We start from the raw sequence: 19,151 nt of genomic DNA, 5'->3' as shown, positions 1-19,151 counted from the left end.
TGTAACAATGTTAACTAAGAACAGCTTTCTAATCCTAGTATGAGCATACTACAAACATTTCAGAAATTAGGCAGAGCTAATTGTCTCTGTGCTGATTTGTGCGAAGCATCAGACTGGCTTAAAGCATTAGACCTGTTATAACCCCTGTGAAAGAGACTATATCCAAGCTAGATTACCACCCCAACTTTGTTCTTTATACTTGGCAAAATATCTCCGTCCTCACAGGAATACGCACAGTGGTGTAGCCTGAGAAAGGAGGGTGAAGGGATAAGAGCACTTGATCCAGCTTTTCTCCACTCTGTGCCAGGGAACAAAGAGTTAGCTGCCACATGGTAGCTGTTTGCCTGCTTTTCACACTTTTGAGAGTCTGTTATATTGAGTTTGTTCCATTTTCAGTTTTCTTTGTTTAAAGATGAACATGAGCTGCAGTGGGTTAGTTCCTATGTCAAGGAGGTGTGCTTGGGGTGGTGTGAGTCAGTGCAGCCTGCAGGCCCCATCACTTCCTCTGCCATGCTAGTCTATCACATGAAGTGGAAATATGTGCACTTGAGAGTGTATAAAAAATGAATGGTCACCTGAACAAAGAGCAACTAAGGACATAAAGGCTCCTAACAGTAGATCTCACTTTCCTCACTGGTTAAGATTCTACATTTCAATAGTGAACTCTTTTCACATAATTATTTAAATTGTTATTATTATTATTGTTATTATTATTATTATTATTATTATTATTATTATTATCAGGGGTCCAAGCACTGTAATAACATAACTTTTGGTGAGCAAAATTCTGGGTTCAAGTCCTCGCTATGGACGTTGGACGAAGCTGTACAAATTGTAGTGGACATATCACCTAGTGATCTAAACCATAAGAAAAGGAGGTCTTTCTTAAAAATCCAACCAACAGACCACAATTCTCATTAACATCTAAAACCTTGCATTTATATATATATTCCAAAATTGCACATGAAATAAGGAAGTTTGAATTAAACCCATCTTGGCCACAGAATCAAGAATGACAATATATTCTACAGCCATCAGAGGAAGCTTCAGTATTAAGTGCAAATAACAACTTCAAACATACATACAGGCTTTAAAATATTTCTCTTATTGTATAACTGCAATTGAAATTTCTTTAAATCAAACCAAATCTTGAAAATTACAGTAAGTTAATAATTTTATTGTATTTATCTTCTGACAAAGAGCATTTCTGAGTGTTATGCCTTCTCCCTAGCCTGACAAATTTACAAATGCAAGTCTTTTTAAAAAAGGTACAGTTGTTCCACAATTGTTAAACAGGTTGAAAGGTAATGGCTTCTTGCTACTCCTTACATTTTTATCCAACCTCCTCAAAATTGGTCTTAGAACAATCTGCGGAGTCTGAAGATAAATAATTTAATAAAAACTTAACTTTTAAGCAGAGTGTGGCAGCAATATTTTTTCAGATTGATGTGACCTGCCTTATTCTGACTTCAAGCTCTACCAATACATAAGTACCGGTCTGATTATAACCAAACTTGAAACATTTGTACAGAATGGCAAACAAAATGTGTATGGTGAAGTAATCTATTATATTGTGTAATAATCAATAATTGAAAGTTGGGAACTAAAATGGTGTGTGGTTCCTCATTGCTAACAATTAATTGTCTCAAAAAACACAGTTGCCATGGGCTGTTTGTGGCTCACCATGAAAACACCTTTCACTCAGGTGCTCAGTTCAAATCCTGCCTGAGTTGTCCTTGATAAAGCAATGTGAAGTTTGTATCTTGAGAGCCTTGTAAGACACTAAATGTTATTATGAAAAACTTATTGTTAATGGAGACTTATTGCACTAATGAAGACTAATGGTGCTTGGACCCCTATGATTGCTGCTTCTAGCTATACTTATTTTAGTCTATTTTTTTACTCTGTGGATTTTGCAGAACAAATTGATTTAAATCTGCAATTGTGCTTTGGATGTTATCCAGGAAAAAATAACCAATGACTTTTCACATTTTCTTTTAGTACAGATGTGAAATATAAGCAGATTTATCACTGATTTTATATATATATATATATAAAAAAAAAAATAAAAATCCCCTTTGGAAGGAATGGATTACTGACCAAGCTTTTGGTGCCAGTCTCACAGACCTCATACTGTCAGGGACCTCAGGGAGCTTCAGACTACAATGCTTAAGACAGCTCAAAGACTGAGAACAGTCCACTGCAAATGAACAAGGAAAGTTCTTAAATATGTAAAACACTAAATATGAAATAGAGCCCTCAGCTCATAGCTTTCCACCAAAAGGTAAATAAAAGCCCCCAGCACTAAAAATCAAACATAGCTCTGCAGGACATTATAGGTTATTGTACACTGAGAATTTATAATTTAGTTTGTTACATTTTCAGCACTCTTCAAAGAACACAAAAAATATTTATTAAAATTATTTTTCAGGTCTTTTTTCTTGACATTTTGCCAGCGTTTGGGATGGAGTTGTGCACTGGGATGTTGAGACCGTGATCCATCCCTGCCCTCTAATGAAGACAGAAAACTGACTAGAATGCCAAATTCATTTTCTTACAATCCCCAAAAATCAAACAGTAATGAATGTGTTCTGTAATTTTGGACTGCTTTGTAAAGCAAGGCCACGCATCAAAGTTTCATTTCATGCACAAAACATCCTCACATTTCATTTTTGACAAGGTTTAATGCCTTAGTGAAAGCAGTGACAGTTTGGTGTTTTATTGTGTACACAAGACATTCTAGATTTTGGTCAAATTGCAATAACAAATACAAAACAGAAAAGCAGTCACTCAGATTATTGCTCTGGTCTTGTACAGTGTTAACTACGGAAGTTGTAGTAAACAGGAATACTGGTAAAGCTGGTTTCCTCATTGGCCTACAGTGTCTATTCTGCTGCAACACAACTCTGTCTGCAGATCTTTCTATTATGGCAAAAAGGCACTTTAAAGCTGTCTGTTTGTTACTCTCACAGAAACAACAGAAATACCCCACATTCTATATGGCAACCCACTACCGTGCACTCCTCCTCAGTGCCCCATCACTCCTGTCTTCCACAGGTTTCACATGCAGTTTATTCCAGCTCTTCATGACGCTGAGTAGACTCATTAATTACCTACAAATGACAAAGCAGTGAATCAATTTACTTTTATATTGTTATTGCATTGCAGTGATGCCTCAAACATGGTATTTACTTACGTGTCCATCTCTTGTCTCGATAGTCTTAATCACCACCTTCTTGGAAATGTTCTCAATTGTTGGTCTGCTTTCTACCATGGCTTCTGCACAGAAAAGAGCCCAGAATCTCATTCTGTTGCCAAAGTGTGGCAAGTCATCCCTTAAAGGTGAATCTGTTTAAAAAGTGTCTATTTAAAATTCATGATTTCTGCCAACCCAGGACTATCCCCTTTGCTAGCATCAGCTCTGCATTTATTTAGAAAGTGCAAGTCATCACTTTTATTATTTATTCAGAGCCTGTAGAAGGTACTGCAGTTTGGCAGGGGGTGAGGGGGTGCTTAAGTCTAACATTGCCTGATGGGTGGGGGGGGTTGGAAAGAGCATGTGGGTGCAATGTAAATGCAGCATACTCTACCTCTTAGATTAAAAGAAGAGATGTTAGGCATGGGCATGGTGATCCTGGAGAAGAGACAGAGACAGCATGAGAGAGAAACATTTGATGTGTAGCATCTAAAGCAAAGATATCCAAGTCTTTATAGTACACAAATGATATGACCATGAGGGGGAAAAAACAAAAAAAACCCACACACACCACACACCTCTAAACTACACTACAAGGCTCTTGTTGACAATCAAGGTGCCAAAAAGGGCACTCAGGTGAGATGCCAAAACTACTTTTCTTTTCCTAAAGAACCTTTCAATGCATGATTAAATAACTTCTTAACAGGCTTATTAAAACCTAAGGCATATTCATTAACTATATGGACAACAATGCAAACTGACCAATATCATTCATAGGACTGTGCAAGAGGGGTTGGGACCCGATAGCAGGTCCTAGCAATTTAAAGAGTTAAAGAACCATTTCTGTAAATGAGATGGTGAAAAACTTCTTTTGAATGTGAAAGGACCTCCATATAGTTTAAAGGTTTTATGTGAACCTTTATTTTTTAAAAAAAGTACATGCATTCTAAACTTAATAATTAATCCATTCTATATATTCATCTCCAGAATAAGAGATGCTAAGGAGTTGGGGCATGTCCCTAACAGAGAGAGAGAGACTTTAAATGGTTTTGTAAGTCTTAAGATCTTTACCTGCTCTCTTCTCCTTCCAGCAATTTCCTGTAGGTAGCAATCTCAATGTCCAGAGCCATTTTGACGTTGAGCAGGTCCTGGTACTCACGCAGGTGGCGAGCCATCTCATCCTTCATGTTACGGATGTCATCTTCGAGACGAGTGATGGTGTCCTGGTAACCGGCTGACTCTACACCAAAATTATCCTCCAGCTCTCTCATCTGACGCTCCAGAGATTCATTCTAACCAAGAAATGGGCACATTTGAATTCTTCTTTAAGAAAAGAACAGGCATAATGTATTCCACATATGTGACATTACAAATACTCACAGTGCCCTTAAGAGCATCCACCTCACAGGTCAGAGCTTGAACCTGGCGACGGTACTCGTTAGAGTCCTGTTTGGCCAGACGGATGGCTTCATTGCTACGAGCAGCAGCCTCTGACAGATCGGCAAACTAGAGAGAAAAATGGACTTTAACACTCAGGCAAACAAATGAACATCTGAAAAGAACATGACAGACAGCAAAGGTGAGTGAAATGACAAACTTGAATTCTGAGAAAGATTAGAAGCTTCAATCTCAGGTCATCCTTTCTGGTTCTAAAGTGCTGTTTAATTAGCACTGAACGAATCCTTGCTAATAGGGTTGGTCTAATTAACATTAGGTCATGTTGGTTCACAGGAAAAGGGAGAGATAATACATTAAAAACATCAATACTCTGTCACTTTGTCCAGAGATCCCATTGTGTGGGGTGCTTTCAGAGATTGGCCATCTGTCCTCTCCTCTATCTACTGAAACCTACCATTACCATCTGCTGTGCTTTAGCCCAGAGGGAGGCCATACACAATCACACCACCTGCAATTTCAGTAAGGACACACTGTACTGCTAACATCAACAACCTAGCATACTATGCTGAGTCATGATTATTAACCATCATATTACAAAACTATCCAGTGTTAGTGTAAATATCATCAGTAACAATTGTTAATATCAAATGTTGCCAACAGTGGTTATGTAGAGACATGGAAAGAGTGATGAGTGGGGGGGAAAACACAAGACACACAACACCATCTACGTTTTTAACCTGGAAAATGAACACAAACATCAAGCTTATTCAGGTTCTGCTAAGAGACTGACCTTAGATTTGTACCATTCCTCTGCCTCCTGGATGTTCTTGGTGGCTAGAGTTTCGTACTGCAAGCGGACGTCCCGCAGGGCAGCGGTCAGATCAGGCTTGGCCACGTCCAAATCAATCTGCACGTGCTGATCATGGATCTGGGCCTGGAGCTCAGCAATCTCCTAGAGATAAGCAGAGAGGAAAAGCCAGGATTACACATGCTCCAGCTTGATTTTATAAGTTTAATAGACAAAGATTGCCTTTATACTTCCAAAAAACATCCATGTTCATATGCTTGTACTGTACATTGTAACCTTTTAAAATTCTCAGAACAAGTAGTAAGTTTCAGCCCTTTGACATGTATTAGGCAGCTTGTCAAGTTTCAGTATGTTGCCCGTTATATTTTAGGTCCTGACCCTATATTGAACTGTTTTCTTTCCTGAAGGGTCATTCTAATAATGTAGACTTTCCTAGGGAAACATGGCCTTCTTACCACCTTTATCCTCTTGACATAATTCCTTTACCTCCACTGAGCGTTTAATCTCCATGGTAATGCCATTTCCTGCCAATCTCATGATCCTCTCAGGTCTCAGTGGGGGTCAGAGTCGCATGCATGAACCGGTCATCATGCACAAGACAAGAGTTCACCAGGAAAGAACCAAATGGTGTCAAAAGCGTGGTCACGTACCTCATCATGAAGCTTTTTGAGGAAAAGGATCTCCTCCTGTAGGGACTCCACCTTTCGCTCCAAGTCTAGACGAGCCAGGGAAGCATTATCGACATCCTGCAATCACAGAATGCATAAGACCTCAATAAAATGCAGTTTAAGTCTGCAGCAATTTTGAGGTCATGGCTTGAACCTGTTAGATACCCTCACCTTGCCTTAAATGAATGTGCTATGAAAAAACTGTTCTGTGGGGATCTTATTCACAAAAATGTGCTTTCAAAGAATTATCCACTGAAAATTTCTTTAGAGAATCAAAAAAAGTTCGTCTATTATTAAAAGTGGACACCTTTATTTTTAAAAAGTGGCTCTCCACAGGTTATTTGTTAAAGATAATGGTTGCACACAGAATGCTAAACACTCAAAGTAACCTTTGAATGCATACGTGGTTCTTTGCATGGTTAACAGTTCTTCTCCATGACTGAAAAAACTGTCGAATGAGATTCCTTGAATGTTCACGGTTCTACATATAATTACTGCCTTTACTAAAGAACCCTTGAAGAAAGAAAAAAGAAAAAGAAAAAACAAACAAACAGTAAGGGTGTACACTTTTAAAAGATGGTTCCTCAAGCATCCATTAGTCAAAGATAATGGTTGCATATAGAACCACAAACACTCAAAGAACCATGTGAATGCATAAAAGGCTCTTTGCATTGTTAAATGGTTCTTTTCTGCAATGTAAAAAAAGTGTTGTGGTTCTTTAAAGAACATTCACAATGGTTCTATATAGCATTAAAAAGGATTCTGCAAAACTTTTTTACTAACATAGTAGAGGAATTTTCTAAATGTAACACTGGTTTATGCTACTTTTCCATAAAAAAATAAATAATAATAATAATAATAATAATAATAATAAAATAAAAGATTAGAATAGTTTCTCGAGTTTTTGCCAAGTAGAGTACTGAATGAGCCATATAGCACGAGCCTGTTGGCATCTGGTGGAGAGTCCGTTTTCATATGTCTATTAGGAAACCTACAGGTGGCCATGGCATATACAATTGAACACACATCCCCTTATTGTGTTCTTCCCTTCCAATGTCTGAAGTCACCAGTTTCCCACAGCTAAGAGTAGTACCACCCACTTAGACAACAGCTTGCTTTGTCATCTACATGCAGGCCCCCTCCCCTCATCAGAGCAGAAACAATGCCAGAGCAGAATCAGCTTTTCTGCCATAAGTTCCAAGGACAAAGCTGCTCATTGACCAGTGTTTCTAACCCTGACACTGGACCACAGTATCACAGCTTGCAAAGCTGGGTGGCGCTGTACACCAGCCCTAGCACTCAGAAAACACTGCTGATCACACCCTGCAGAACAGAGTGGTTTCAGCATGCTGCTGAAATGCCTTACAAAGCACTTTTCACTGGTATAATAAACTGCATGTAAAGTGGCACTCTGAGGAAGAAGAGGGATAAAAAGTCAAAAATGTATTTGCTGTGGTGGTTTTAATTTGTATGAGGTGGAAACATACCTGTCTGAAGCTCTGGAGGTTATTTTCAGCATCTTCCCTTTGAATGATCTCTTCTTGAAGTCTGCAAGCGACACAGGAGGATTAGAGCAGTGACACACCCACTCTAACAGTACTGATTCTACAGATAACTATACATAGAGTCAGTGCTACATTTAAGTCAGAGACAAGAATATGGCTTATTTTGCTCACAGCATAAAAATTCAACATGTTTGACCACAGCATGCATTCTTAACTTAATTAATCATCACTGATCCCTGTGCAGTCGTACACAAAAGTTTGAGCACCCCTCAAATTACAGGTTTTGCTGATTTTCTAAATAAAAACAAAGTTAAACACATCCTCTACAGAAAACAGTTAATGCACAATTACTTTTTTTACAGAATTGAAATTTGTTTTACTATTTTACATTGCATTTTTTCCAATATGATAAAATCAGTAAATAAATAGAAACTGTACACCAACATTTTCTATATTTATTTGTTCTCCGTGTTAACTTAAAACAAAACAAAACCCACACACACACACACACACACACACACACACACACACACACACACACACACCAAAATGCATGGGGTATTATTTTTGCATGACTCTATATAGAACAAAAGAACTTATAAATAACAGTGGGGTGTCAAATAGTGCTCATTTCTCAATACTGCATTTAAAAACAACTTGAAAAGAGGTCTACTGTAACAGCGATGGATTAGGGTGTTTAAGAGGCTGCAAGCTGCACCAAAAATAGTTTATAAAAAGTAATCCTTGAGCTAATAGGCTATGGTGGACAACTGCATGGAGTGACCACGATACTGGAATGAGTGAATGAATGAATGAGTGAGTGAATGTTCTTCAAAATAGTAAAGTTTTTCCTATCCATGTACTCATTTCTTTCAGGAAGAAGCTTGTGCCTACTTCTCTCTGAGGCGCTGAAGGTCCTCTCCCAGGTTGTCTCTGTCCACCTCCACTCTGGCCTTGTCTGTGGTCAGCTGGTCCACTTGCCGACGCAGTTCTCTCATCTCCTCCTCGTACAGATCTCCCACGCGGGACGTTCCTTTGCCCCTCAGCTGCTCCAGCTCGCCGATCAGGCTCTTGTTCTGCTGCTCCAGAAATCGCACCTTCTCTATGTAGCTGGCAAAGCGGTCGTTCAGGTGCTGCATCTCGGCCTTCTCGTTGGTGCGGTTGGCCTTGAACTCTGTGTTGATGGCGTCGGACAGGGCGAAGTCCAGCGTGTCCGAGGAGAGCCGAGGCCATGGCGCGCTGCGCAGCCTGCTGCTCCTGCTAGAGGAGATGGAGATGGAGGGAGGCGCGGAGGAGGCGCTGTAGCTCATACGGGATGAGCGCACGGGGCTGGAGGAGTAGCGCGCGCTGGAGAAAGTGGAGCGAGCCACGCTTTGGCGCTCCCCGCCGAACATCCTGGTGTAGGAGGAGGACTGGCGGGTGGAGGCTCTGGAAGCCATTTTGAAGGTAGTCCTGCTGGTTCTGGGGAGTTTCACCCTCAGCGGTTTTCTGAAGAAGTGAACGAGTGAGCGTTTCCCCAGCAGAGCTGATCCGCGGGTCTGGGGCAGCTTTTATACCCCCACCCCACCCCCTGCGCCCCGTGCTAATGACGGCGCGCAGAGGGGCGGAGAGAGCAGCACTTTACTGTGACTATTAAAATTATTATTACTGCATTACTATTTTTCTATTGAATATAAAGGAGAAATTGCTTCTTCATTTGATATATTTTTGTTGTAGCTGTTTTAAATTAGCCACAGCTCGTGCTTCTTGAATACTGTGAAAAACACTCTCAACTGGCATATGTGAAGGAGACTAATTGATTGATTGATTGGTTGATCGACTTTTTTCGTTCTGTTCCCCTCCCTTCGTGGGGAGTATTTCACAAAGGATTTCCCAGTAAGTTGGATAACTTACGAGAAAAACTGAGGATTGTCCAGTAGGAATGTTCCTTAGCTCTTCTACCTGACAGGCTTGTTTTTTGCAAATAGCTGTAATGCGCAATAGGCCCTTTTCACAAGAAACGGAAGTGCGTAAACGCTGGGTAAAACAAGTTCCGCTATTGCCTTGCGGACAGTTATTAACCTTAGAAATACAGGCGTTCGTATCACTTCAGCTCAACACAGAAAGGTATCTATCTTTATCTTTGTCATAGTTGCCAAAATTCGAGGATGTGTCCAGAATTGTTGGAGAGCCAAACACACAACAATGTGGGAGTCCAAACTAATGACAGCATATAAATGCTTCTTTAAAAAAACGTATTCACAGCTGCAGAGTACAAACGTCAGCTAACGTCCACAAAGTGATAAATCGATGAATTTGTGAAAATAACTATAACCAAAACACAGATAAGCAATGCTAGCTGAAGATGCCGAAACAGCTTGCTAACAATAAACTAGTTGGCAAAAAGCTACACACACATATGCCGGAAGGGGGCGCGCCGGGTCTCTGAAGCGCTAGAGGGCGCTCCCGACTGAGTGCAAAATGAATGGGTTAATGTGGAGCATTTAAGTAATATCATAGTTTATAAGTGCTTTAACATTTTTAAGATAAAAGAATGCATTTATATTCTGAACACAGAACAGCCTCAAACATTTTAACACCAATGTTATATTTTTAAATGCTTTTGAACTCCAATCAGCCAATCAGCATTCAGTAACGGTAATGCTAGCATTGTACTGCCCAGAGTCTGGTACTGCCAAAAACCCGTTTGCTGTGGTCATGTTCAGCAGCGCCACTGTAAATGTTTTACACAAACGCCGGCTCCATTAAACAAACATCTACTCTCCGCTGAGGACTCGCCCTCTCAGATGTCGACAGCTGTGGAGGGAGAAAATGAAAACTGTTTCTCTGAAAGTGGCTGTAGCTGCAACACTGAAGCACAAAGTTAACGTTAGTCAGCAGCAGTGAAATACTGACAAAAGGGATATTTTCCTCTGTATGACAAAGTTTATTCCTTTGATAATTGCACATACTCATTTTCCCTCGATTCATCAGCAGCTGACAAACCACTGAAACTGAGTTAAGGTTGTTTTTGCTTTAAAATGAACACTTAAATGAGCTGTACACGCTCTACTCGTCATCGTTGTTTTAGCGTTACCCTGCAGTGACTACTTCCAACTGAAAAGTGCAGAAATGTGAAAAGGCCTCTCAGATCTGACGGTCTGAAAGGGCGGAACCTTCATACAGGAGCCGTTGTTTCCAGGGGACCCGTACCGCTAGCATGCTTTAGCCAACTGTGCGGTAAACATGGGGAAACTGCGGGTTTTAGAGCTCTACAGCGGCATTGGAGGAATGCATTATGCACTCACAGGTAGCTTTTTTATATCTGCGGATTTGATATACTTACACGTGTGTAAATTAGTTAAGCAGCCGGCATCCGTTTGTCTCCGTTTATATGTGGTTTAATATCTCCGCATTTGTTGAAATAAACTGACTGACAGGCAAGCGAGCTAGTTAAATCTTCCTCTCTCTCCCTGTGTGTGTGTGTGTGTGTGTGTGTGTGTGTGTGTGTGTGTGTGTGTGTGTGTGTGTGTGTGTGTGTCTATGTCTATGTCTATGTCTGTGTCTGTGTCTGTCTGTCTGTCTGCCTGTCTGTCTGTCTGTCTGTCTGTCTGTCTCTGGGTCTGTCCACTTACTTGGTCTCAACGGGTGTCTCTGTTCTCTTGAAAACGAATCGTGTCAGTCATTAATCCGGGTCACTAGCTACGTTGTTACCTTGTTTGGTGTACACAAACTGGCCATTTTGTTAGGTCCATGTCGGTCATATAGGTGCACTCTGTTGTTCTACAATTATAGATTGTAGTCCATCTGGTTCTCTGCATAGTTTGTTACCCCTTTTTACCCTGTTCATCAGTGGCCATGACCACTGCAGTAAGACTGACATGCTTTGTATCAGAAACAGCAGTGCTGTTGGAGCTTTTAAACAATGTGTTTGCTTACTGTCCACTAGATAGATGTGGTTGGTATAGCTTGTGTAGTGGGTAAGACTTCTGTCTTCTACACTGTAGACTGGGGTTCAGTCCCCACCTGGGTAAGCACCCTACACTACACTAATAAGAGTCCTTGAGCAAGACAATTTGTGTAAAGTGATAAAATTGTAAGTCGCTCTGGATAAGAACATCTGATAAAATGCTGTAAATGTAAATGTAGATACAACTACATTGCTGGTCCACCTTGAGTTGGACCACGCTGAGAGATGATGGGCTTAACAAATTAATCAGAGAAATAGATGGACTACAATCTATAACTGTAACACTACATGGTGCATCTATATGGTAAGGTAATGCTATGTTATGGTAAGGATACAGTGTAGATATAAAGCAAGTGGACCTAATAAAGTTGCCGATAAGTGTATGCTATCCTATTCTTGTCTTACATGCTATCCTTACCTGTGCCCCACCTTTCAATGATTGAATGATAAAGTCTGTAGCATGTGCTGTACATTACGACAGACTGCAGGTTTCCTCTATGTAAATGATACTAGGTATTAAGGTACTGGATAATATTTGAAAGTTTCACAGGTTATTGATATAACTTACCTTTTTTTTCCTCTTTAGAGAGCTCAGTGCATGCTGAAGTGGTAGCTGCAGTGGATGTGAACACGACAGCCAATGAAATCTATAAACACAACTTCCCACATACTCTACTGCTACCTAAGACCATCGAAGTGAGCATCAGCTGACTAACTGTGTTTTTGGTTTCCAGATTACCAGGCGATCCTAGATCCTAGTCAGTATTACAGCTAAGCCTAATATTACAGCATTGTGCCTACTCTTAGGGATGCATGATGAAATTGGAGACTGTATTAACAGGTATTTTCTTGGAGAAATTGGCATCAGACAGATGTTTAGAATTGACTATTTTAAACTGAAATTTGATATTTATTGTATTCTAGAAGAGCAAAGTGTTTAGGTGACGAATGTGTGCTTTTAGGTCATTTTTTCTGTATATTTAACCCTCTACAAATGACAGTTCTCTGTAATGTTCATCCTGGTGAATCTATTCTCAATTTCTACATTTTATAAATTCTTATGTGTTGGCATTGGCCCACATTTCTTATCGGTGCATCCTGCTGTGTCGTAAGTGTTTTGCAGTTTGCTGAATTTAGGTGAACCACAGTTATAATGGGAGCTGTATCTGAGAGTTGTGCATCACTAGAGACAGATTTTGGTGATCATTCCCTCAGACCAGATCAGTCTAGATTCTTACTTGGTTCTAGTAGATTATTGTAATCATTTCAGTGATCTGGGTTTGACTGTAATGTATAAACCACTAGACCAAAAACGTAATGCTATAAATATAAATATAGTTTTGTTAATTTTATAATCGAACATCTGAATGGACTTGAAGGAATGTGCTTTTTGGCACTGTTATGCTGCTATCCCTGTCGCCACTAGGGGCACGCAGTGGTCGGCCTGCGTCCTCACATGGACTAAGATGAATGAAAGGGTTTTCTTTGGAGCAAAGTCTCAGTTCCCACTCCATAAAAGAGATTTGTGTAAAATACTTGTAAGAATGTAATAAAATTATAGATTATCATAAGACTAAAAATAACAGTAAGCATAAGATCATTGAACGCTGTTTCATGGAAGTGTGCATTTGTAATAAGGCCCCTTTACACAGTCAGCAAGTCAGCAAGTCCAAATATAATTTATAAGTTATACTCAAATCTTTATACACTAATATCTCATAAAATTTGTTATATCCTTAGCAGATACCATTTTTTGAAGAAAATGTCTGGTTGATGAAATCATAAAATCCATTTTTATAAAAAGAAAAGCCAAAGCTTAAAGGAGTATGCTGAAAACAGTACATTAATCTGCATAGTCAATAAAAGTGCTCTGTTGGCAGCCAGTTAGGCCTCATCCCAGTGAATAAAAGGCCAAAACCTTGACAAAAGTCCTTTTTATTTGTTGAATTGTATTTCATTTTGGAAAATTATGCAATGAAACAGCTTTCCTCTTGCAAGATCTACATTATTTAACTCCTTAAGCTGTTGGCAGATTAACAATTCAGTTATTGATCTTAGCAGTAGTTATTTAGAATGATTTGATTTGATTATTTGGTGTATTTTACAGTATTTGGAAGCTACTGTTAAGTTAATGTTATGTAAATGTAAGAGTTTGAAATATCTTCCTGCCCTTTGCAGTTTAAGTTGTTAATTCATATCTATCCACACTTCAACCCATGACTGATGATTAGAGGAATATTTTAAGTGAAAGAGTAACTCGCTGGATTTAGTGTTGGGTAAAGGTTGTGTGCACCGTCAGCAGGGGTAATGATGCACCAGCTGCTGGCCTCATTGTCTGGAGTGTGTTTCAGTAACATGACAGTAAAATGTGGCCCAAGCACGGTGTGTTTTTTCATTAGAAGATGTACATAACTTGAATCTTAGAAGAGCAGAAATCCAAGATTTTCCCTGAACATTTCTTCATTTTTTCCACTGGCTTGAAATTGGTTTACAATTTGTAGGGTAATAAGAAAATGCCCATTAAGCCTATTGGTTTCATCACTGCATGACTGTATGGACTCAAGATACAGGTTCCTCAGTATTTTACTTTTTTTTGACAAAATTTGCAAACCATGAGAGTCCTATGTAGTCAAGAGTGGCAAGCTTTTGTACAATGCATGTGAAATATAGCTTTTTTGATTATAACTAATGCTTTTGTTGTGTTTCTGTTAGGGAATGACATTAAATGATTTCAATAAACTGGATTTTGATATGATTTTGATGAGCCCTCCTTGTCAGCCATTTACTAGGTAAACAGAAATGTGTATCACCTTTCCATTTCTCACTAATGACATTAGAAATGAGAAATAATGTATTATTTATTTTTAGTTTTGTATTCGTTTACGTGTGTTTTCCCTGCAGGATTGGGTTACAGGGTGATGTTTCTGACCCCAGAACAAAAAGCTTTCTCTATATATTGGACCTACTGCCAAGGTCAGAACGACAATGCTTTATGTCTCCATATATACGGCTTCTATGTGTGTGTTTTTTTTTTTTTTATGTCTTCAGTTCATTATTGCAGGGGGAAAACTTCAGTCATATTTCCTGCCTGTTGACTTTTCTAAATTATTGTTTTATAAATTATTGTCTTATTAATTTGTGTATAATACATTTTTAGCACATACTTTCTCCTAGCACTGCTTTAAGGCATGTTTTTTAGAGTTATTTTTTGAACTGCAGCCAGACATTCTTATAAGGTCATTTTATGAAAGAATGTGTCACTCTGCTGTATCTGTAGACTGAGCAAGCTGCCACGCTTCATTCTGCTGGAGAATGTGAAAGGATTCGAAACATCTTCTGCAAGGTAATATGGGAGATGGGGCAATTCCTCTGCTCAGGAGTTTACTGTGGTTGCATGGCTAGCAGTTTGTTCTCTCCCTGTATTTGTCACTGTGTGCACATAAGTGCCTATGCCTTAAGTGTACCTCTGGAAATTTTATTTTTTGAAAAGTGAAGGGTGGGCTTGCACTGCATCCAAAATAAACTGAAATTCACTGTGCAGATTTGTGATCTGGCCTTTTGTCTTTTCCACAGAGATTCTTTGATAAAAACTTTGAAGGAATGTGAATACAGTTTTCAGGAATTCATGATTTCACCCACTTGTGTAAGCGTTCTTTTCTTTGTTATGCTTCATTCAAATGGTTAACACTTTCAGTTCACCATGAGAACTGAGATTTAAGATTTAAATAATAAGGTCCAGATAATCTGAAATGTTTAAATATTTTAGCAAATTAGACATTATTAATTCATTATGGTGATTTATGCCTATTCAGAACAGCCTGTTTGTTTCAAATGACAGTGATTTTTGTTTTTGCTGGATTTTTTTTGCTTTCGTCAATGCATGCAGGATATAATTCTATAAAGAGTGGGTTGCTGTATTCTTCTATCAGTTTTAACAAATTACTTCACTAATTTTTATGTTATTACTCTTTTTCACAGCTAGGAATACCAAATTCAAGGCTGCGTTATTTCCTTGTTGCCAAGGCACCTCCAGGTTCTTTATCTTTTCAGACAACTTCAGAGGTAAATACATCTGTTCACTCTGAAAATTGCATAATACTGTATTTCTAATACATGGATTTAGCATTTATACCATCTAATTATTTTTGCCATATAAATTATGTGATAATCTTTGTACTTTGTTTCACAGATTCTACAGGGCTTTCCAAAGGCAGCTTCTAGTGATGGCACAGACAGTCCCATAATCCCAGATAGCCACTGTAGTGCCCTCAGTAGTAAAACCAGGGATAACAAGGATGTCATCTATAAGCTTGAGACAGCTCAGGACCTGGAGAGGAAGAAAAGTCAAAACAGTAAGGAGTCAGTGAGGAAACTGCAGGACTTCCTGGAAGAGGAGGGACAGAGAATTGACATGGACCATTATCTGCTGTCCTCAAAAACCCTGCTCAGATATGCCCTGCTCATGGACATAGTCAACCCAAACTGCAGGAGATCAGTCTGCTTTACTAAAGGGTGAGCCATCTGAAAGATGTGTTACTACTTCAAAAAAAAACAATCCTATGATCTTAAAAAATGTAAGTTATTTATTAGCCCGTGTCTGAGGCCTCTAACTGTATCTACTACCCAGTATACTAAATAATGAATTTGTTCCCCTTCAGATATGGGCACTATGTGGAGGGAACTGGTTCAGTTCTGCAGTCTTGTACAGATGTAGAACTGGAGAGTGTCTTTAAGTCACTAGAGGTGCTATCTGAAGAAGAGAAGCTAAAGCAGCTATCCCAACTGAAGCTCAGATACTTCACACCCAGAGAGATAGCTAACCTTATGGGCTTCCCCTCACACTTCAGTAAGCAAGTCACCTTACTTATAGATTAAAGGGTGCATGGATGTGAATGGTCAGACTATGTTTAAATTATGTGAATCCACGCTGGTTACTTTCCATGATAATGAAATCTTTGCTTCATTTTGGGTCATTTGAGTGTCTTAAACTCTAATGCATTGTGTTATTTTATCCAGTGAACTAAAGGGTTCTCAGTTGTTATCTGAGGTAGCAGAAGCACACAAATCCCTTACTTAAGTACTAGTAATCTAGTAAGAAAATTCTCAAGTGAAAATTGAAGTTTCTAATTATTTTTTTTTAAACAGGTTATTTTTTTTGTATTTTTGAGTGTACATAAAGGTTTATACTAGAACTGCATGCATCATCCACAAAAATCCTTTTTTCTTGAGCACCCAAACACATTTATATGTTTGACTTCCTTTACAAGAATTTGAGATGGACATTGTTGGAATCTCTACTAAGGAAAAGCAGAAGATTTTTATTTTAGCAGTCAATACTGGACATTAGATCAAATCATTTCTATTAAGTACATCAAGCTATAGGCTATTCCTAACAGCCTTGCAGTCATCACTCTACATATTCCAACAATCCCACCCTGACCCAAAACAATAGCAACCAATCAGAAAGCTGGATTCACACAAACACAGCCAGCACGGCAGCATCTTCACTATAAAGCATGTGTCCGCTCAGCACAGATACAACATCTGTCCAGAGAAGACGACTAAACTAAGTTAAAATCAGACAACTGAGACTTATACAAAGTTAAACGAAGAAAGTTAAACCAACAAAGTTAAACCTAAAACCTAATAATTACTGAAGCCAGAAACGCAGATTACTGACACAATGATTAGACCCAATTAAGATGACAACCAACACAGCAATCTGTAAAAAAAACAAAACTTAATCGTTCTAGGCTAAAGTATTTTGCCACAGCGGGTATGTAACATGCTTATTGTCTGTTTATATCTTACCTGTAATGACTTCATGCACTGAAGTCCATACAGGTGTCTGAACATACCTACTACATCACTTAAGGTGGAATGGAAAATGAAGCTAGCTTCATCTAGTCACTAAACCTGGGCTGTACCAGTTGAGACGGTGGCCACTGGTTTAACCCCTAATTTACTACAGATATACATTTGGATGTAACATTTGCAGTTTGTTTAGTTCTAGTGCTGTGAGTTTATTCATTAACTCACAGTAACCGGCCCAAAACACTGCCAGCCCACCAGGAATTCTCCCAACTCTCTCAATTTCCCACTCCAGGTTTGAGTGAGGCCATGGATGCAGTTTATTTCAGACGCATCGCCTCCAGTAAAGTCCAGATACCTAAACAAATTACTTAAGTACAGTAACAAAGCTTGTTATGTCTTCTGTGTCCAGAAGTTGTTATGTCTTCTATGTCCAGAAGTTTAAAATGAACTGAAATTCCTCTTTAAAGTTGTTGTTTAATTAACTGAAGTGTGGAGAATTTAAACAGTAACCTTCCTTCTGTTAGACTTCCTCCTGTTACAAACTGTTCCATTATGTATGTATGTATGTATGTATGTATTTATTTTGTATGTGTTAACTACACCTAATTTAATTAAGATGAATTGTGCAATCAAGAAGAACATGTCTTTGTTGACTCACATACTTTAAATGTACTTAAAAGTTTCTGAAACCCTATTAATTGATGCATATTTTACATTTTGTCTGTTAATTTTCTACTTTATTTTCTGTTTCAGCTTTTCCACTGAATATCTCGATTAAGCAGCAGTACCGGGTTCTGGGAAACAGTCTAAATGTTCATGTAGTTGCCAAGCTCATCAGTCTTATGGTGTCGTGACCAACAGATATGCTTTGTTGCAGTTCATAGGGTGAGAGATGAAAGGCCGTTGCAGGTTGCACTTGAGTTGTCTGGAGTAGAAAATCAACTTTTGTTTTATGTGAATCAAACTTGTAAACCTTTAAATAAAGTGGTGTTTTTTTATATTGTGTTTTGTTGTTCTTTATATAAAGATGACATTCTTGTTTTTGAGTGTTTAATTAAATAAAAATGTGTTTGAACTATACTTTTAAAAAGTATACTGGACCAGTTGACAAATGTATATTATGTGATATCCCTTTAGTATTAGGGTTTGGTGAGGGGCGGGGGGGGGGTTGGGCCAAACAATGCAGTGTGTTCAGGACTTCTAACTCTGGTTACTGATCTATGAAAATCATATGACAACGCTTGGTAATCACACGGTAAAGTGAATAAACTGCTATGTAATTCAGGTAAATGCTGTCTTGCACTCTACCTATCTCTCTTCCTTGAATGGTTTTGGCCGGTTTATTGGGGAATGTGATGGTCTCAGAGGACCTGTTAGGGGCAAAGTTCACCTTTGTAAGTGTAGACCATTTGGCTGTTCTCTGGATTCACCCTCAGTGTGGTGTCTGAAGAGCATCCTGAGACTAACTCTCAGCATGGCTCAGACACTTCGGCTGTCTTGGCTATTGTTGGCCCTCCTCTTCTTCGGTGGACTGCAGTGTGACCAGGGCAATCGAGCCCATAGCCGCAGCAAGAGGGACATCAGCAATACCCAGTGAGTAGTGATTGTTACATTAGACTTCGAGTAGCTGCACGCAGATCACCTTTTGACAGATCTGGTGATAAATAACTGATGTATTTGAAAGTATGCTAAAAATGATTTCTAAAGGCAAATAGTTTTAAGCAAAATTTTGCATCTAATGTCATCAAAGTATACTATTTAACCCCTTGGTTAAGATGGGCAGATGGCCAAGATCTGCTGATGGGTCCGAACT

The 19,151-nt window shown here is 39.0% G+C and overlaps 3 protein-coding genes across 5 annotated transcripts in view; 2 read left to right on the top strand and 1 right to left on the bottom strand.

Annotated features, from left to right (window-relative positions):
• Window positions 1-2,664: 2,664 nt before the first annotated feature.
• On the bottom strand, window positions 2,665-11,016 carry vim (vimentin). 2 transcript variants are annotated; one of them, XM_036585935.1, is made up of 10 exons: window positions 10,901-11,016; window positions 8,470-9,063; window positions 7,558-7,618; window positions 6,053-6,148; window positions 5,385-5,546; window positions 4,577-4,702; window positions 4,268-4,488; window positions 3,591-3,634; window positions 3,197-3,279; window positions 2,665-3,113 (listed from the first exon to the last, which is right to left on the bottom strand). In XM_036585935.1, the coding sequence occupies exons 2-10, from the start codon at window positions 9,012-9,014 to the stop codon at window positions 3,072-3,074; spliced, it is 1,380 nt and encodes a 459-aa protein (XP_036441828.1). In that variant the 5' UTR covers window positions 9,015-9,063; window positions 10,901-11,016; the 3' UTR covers window positions 2,665-3,071. The 2 variants fall into 2 exon arrangements, with proteins under 2 accessions (XP_036441828.1, XP_036441818.1); XM_036585925.1 differs by lacking the exon at window positions 10,901-11,016 and having other exon boundaries at window positions 8,470-9,133.
• Window positions 8,926-18,336, top strand: trdmt1 (tRNA aspartic acid methyltransferase 1). Of its 2 annotated transcripts, none has more exons than XM_036585950.1 (10): window positions 8,926-9,021; window positions 12,111-12,220; window positions 14,237-14,313; window positions 14,426-14,497; window positions 14,802-14,867; window positions 15,098-15,167; window positions 15,503-15,586; window positions 15,714-16,036; window positions 16,183-16,370; window positions 18,092-18,336. In XM_036585950.1, exons 3-10 carry the CDS (start codon window positions 14,240-14,242, stop codon window positions 18,190-18,192), a joined length of 978 nt encoding a protein of 325 aa, XP_036441843.1. In that variant the 5' UTR covers window positions 8,926-9,021; window positions 12,111-12,220; window positions 14,237-14,239; the 3' UTR covers window positions 18,193-18,336. The 2 variants fall into 2 exon arrangements, with proteins under 2 accessions (XP_036441843.1, XP_036441838.1); XM_036585945.1 differs by lacking the exon at window positions 8,926-9,021 and adding an exon at window positions 10,748-10,864.
• Window positions 18,337-18,618: 282 nt separating this feature from the next.
• Window positions 18,619-19,151, top strand: part of cubn (cubilin (intrinsic factor-cobalamin receptor)) — a 37,725-nt gene continuing 37,192 nt past the window's right edge. Inside the window, exon 1 of the mRNA XM_036585913.1 lies at window positions 18,619-18,931. Within this exon, the coding sequence (XP_036441806.1) occupies window positions 18,813-18,931 (119 nt within the window). The 5' untranslated portion in view covers window positions 18,619-18,812. The remainder of the gene's footprint in view (window positions 18,932-19,151) is intronic.

Source organism: Colossoma macropomum, unplaced genomic scaffold, assembly GCF_904425465.1.
Source record: "Colossoma macropomum unplaced genomic scaffold, Colossoma_macropomum, whole genome shotgun sequence".
Lineage (NCBI taxonomy): Eukaryota > Metazoa > Chordata > Actinopteri > Characiformes > Serrasalmidae > Colossoma > Colossoma macropomum.
Note: the sequence above shows the minus strand (reverse complement) of the source record. Positions and strands in the feature narration are given on the sequence as shown.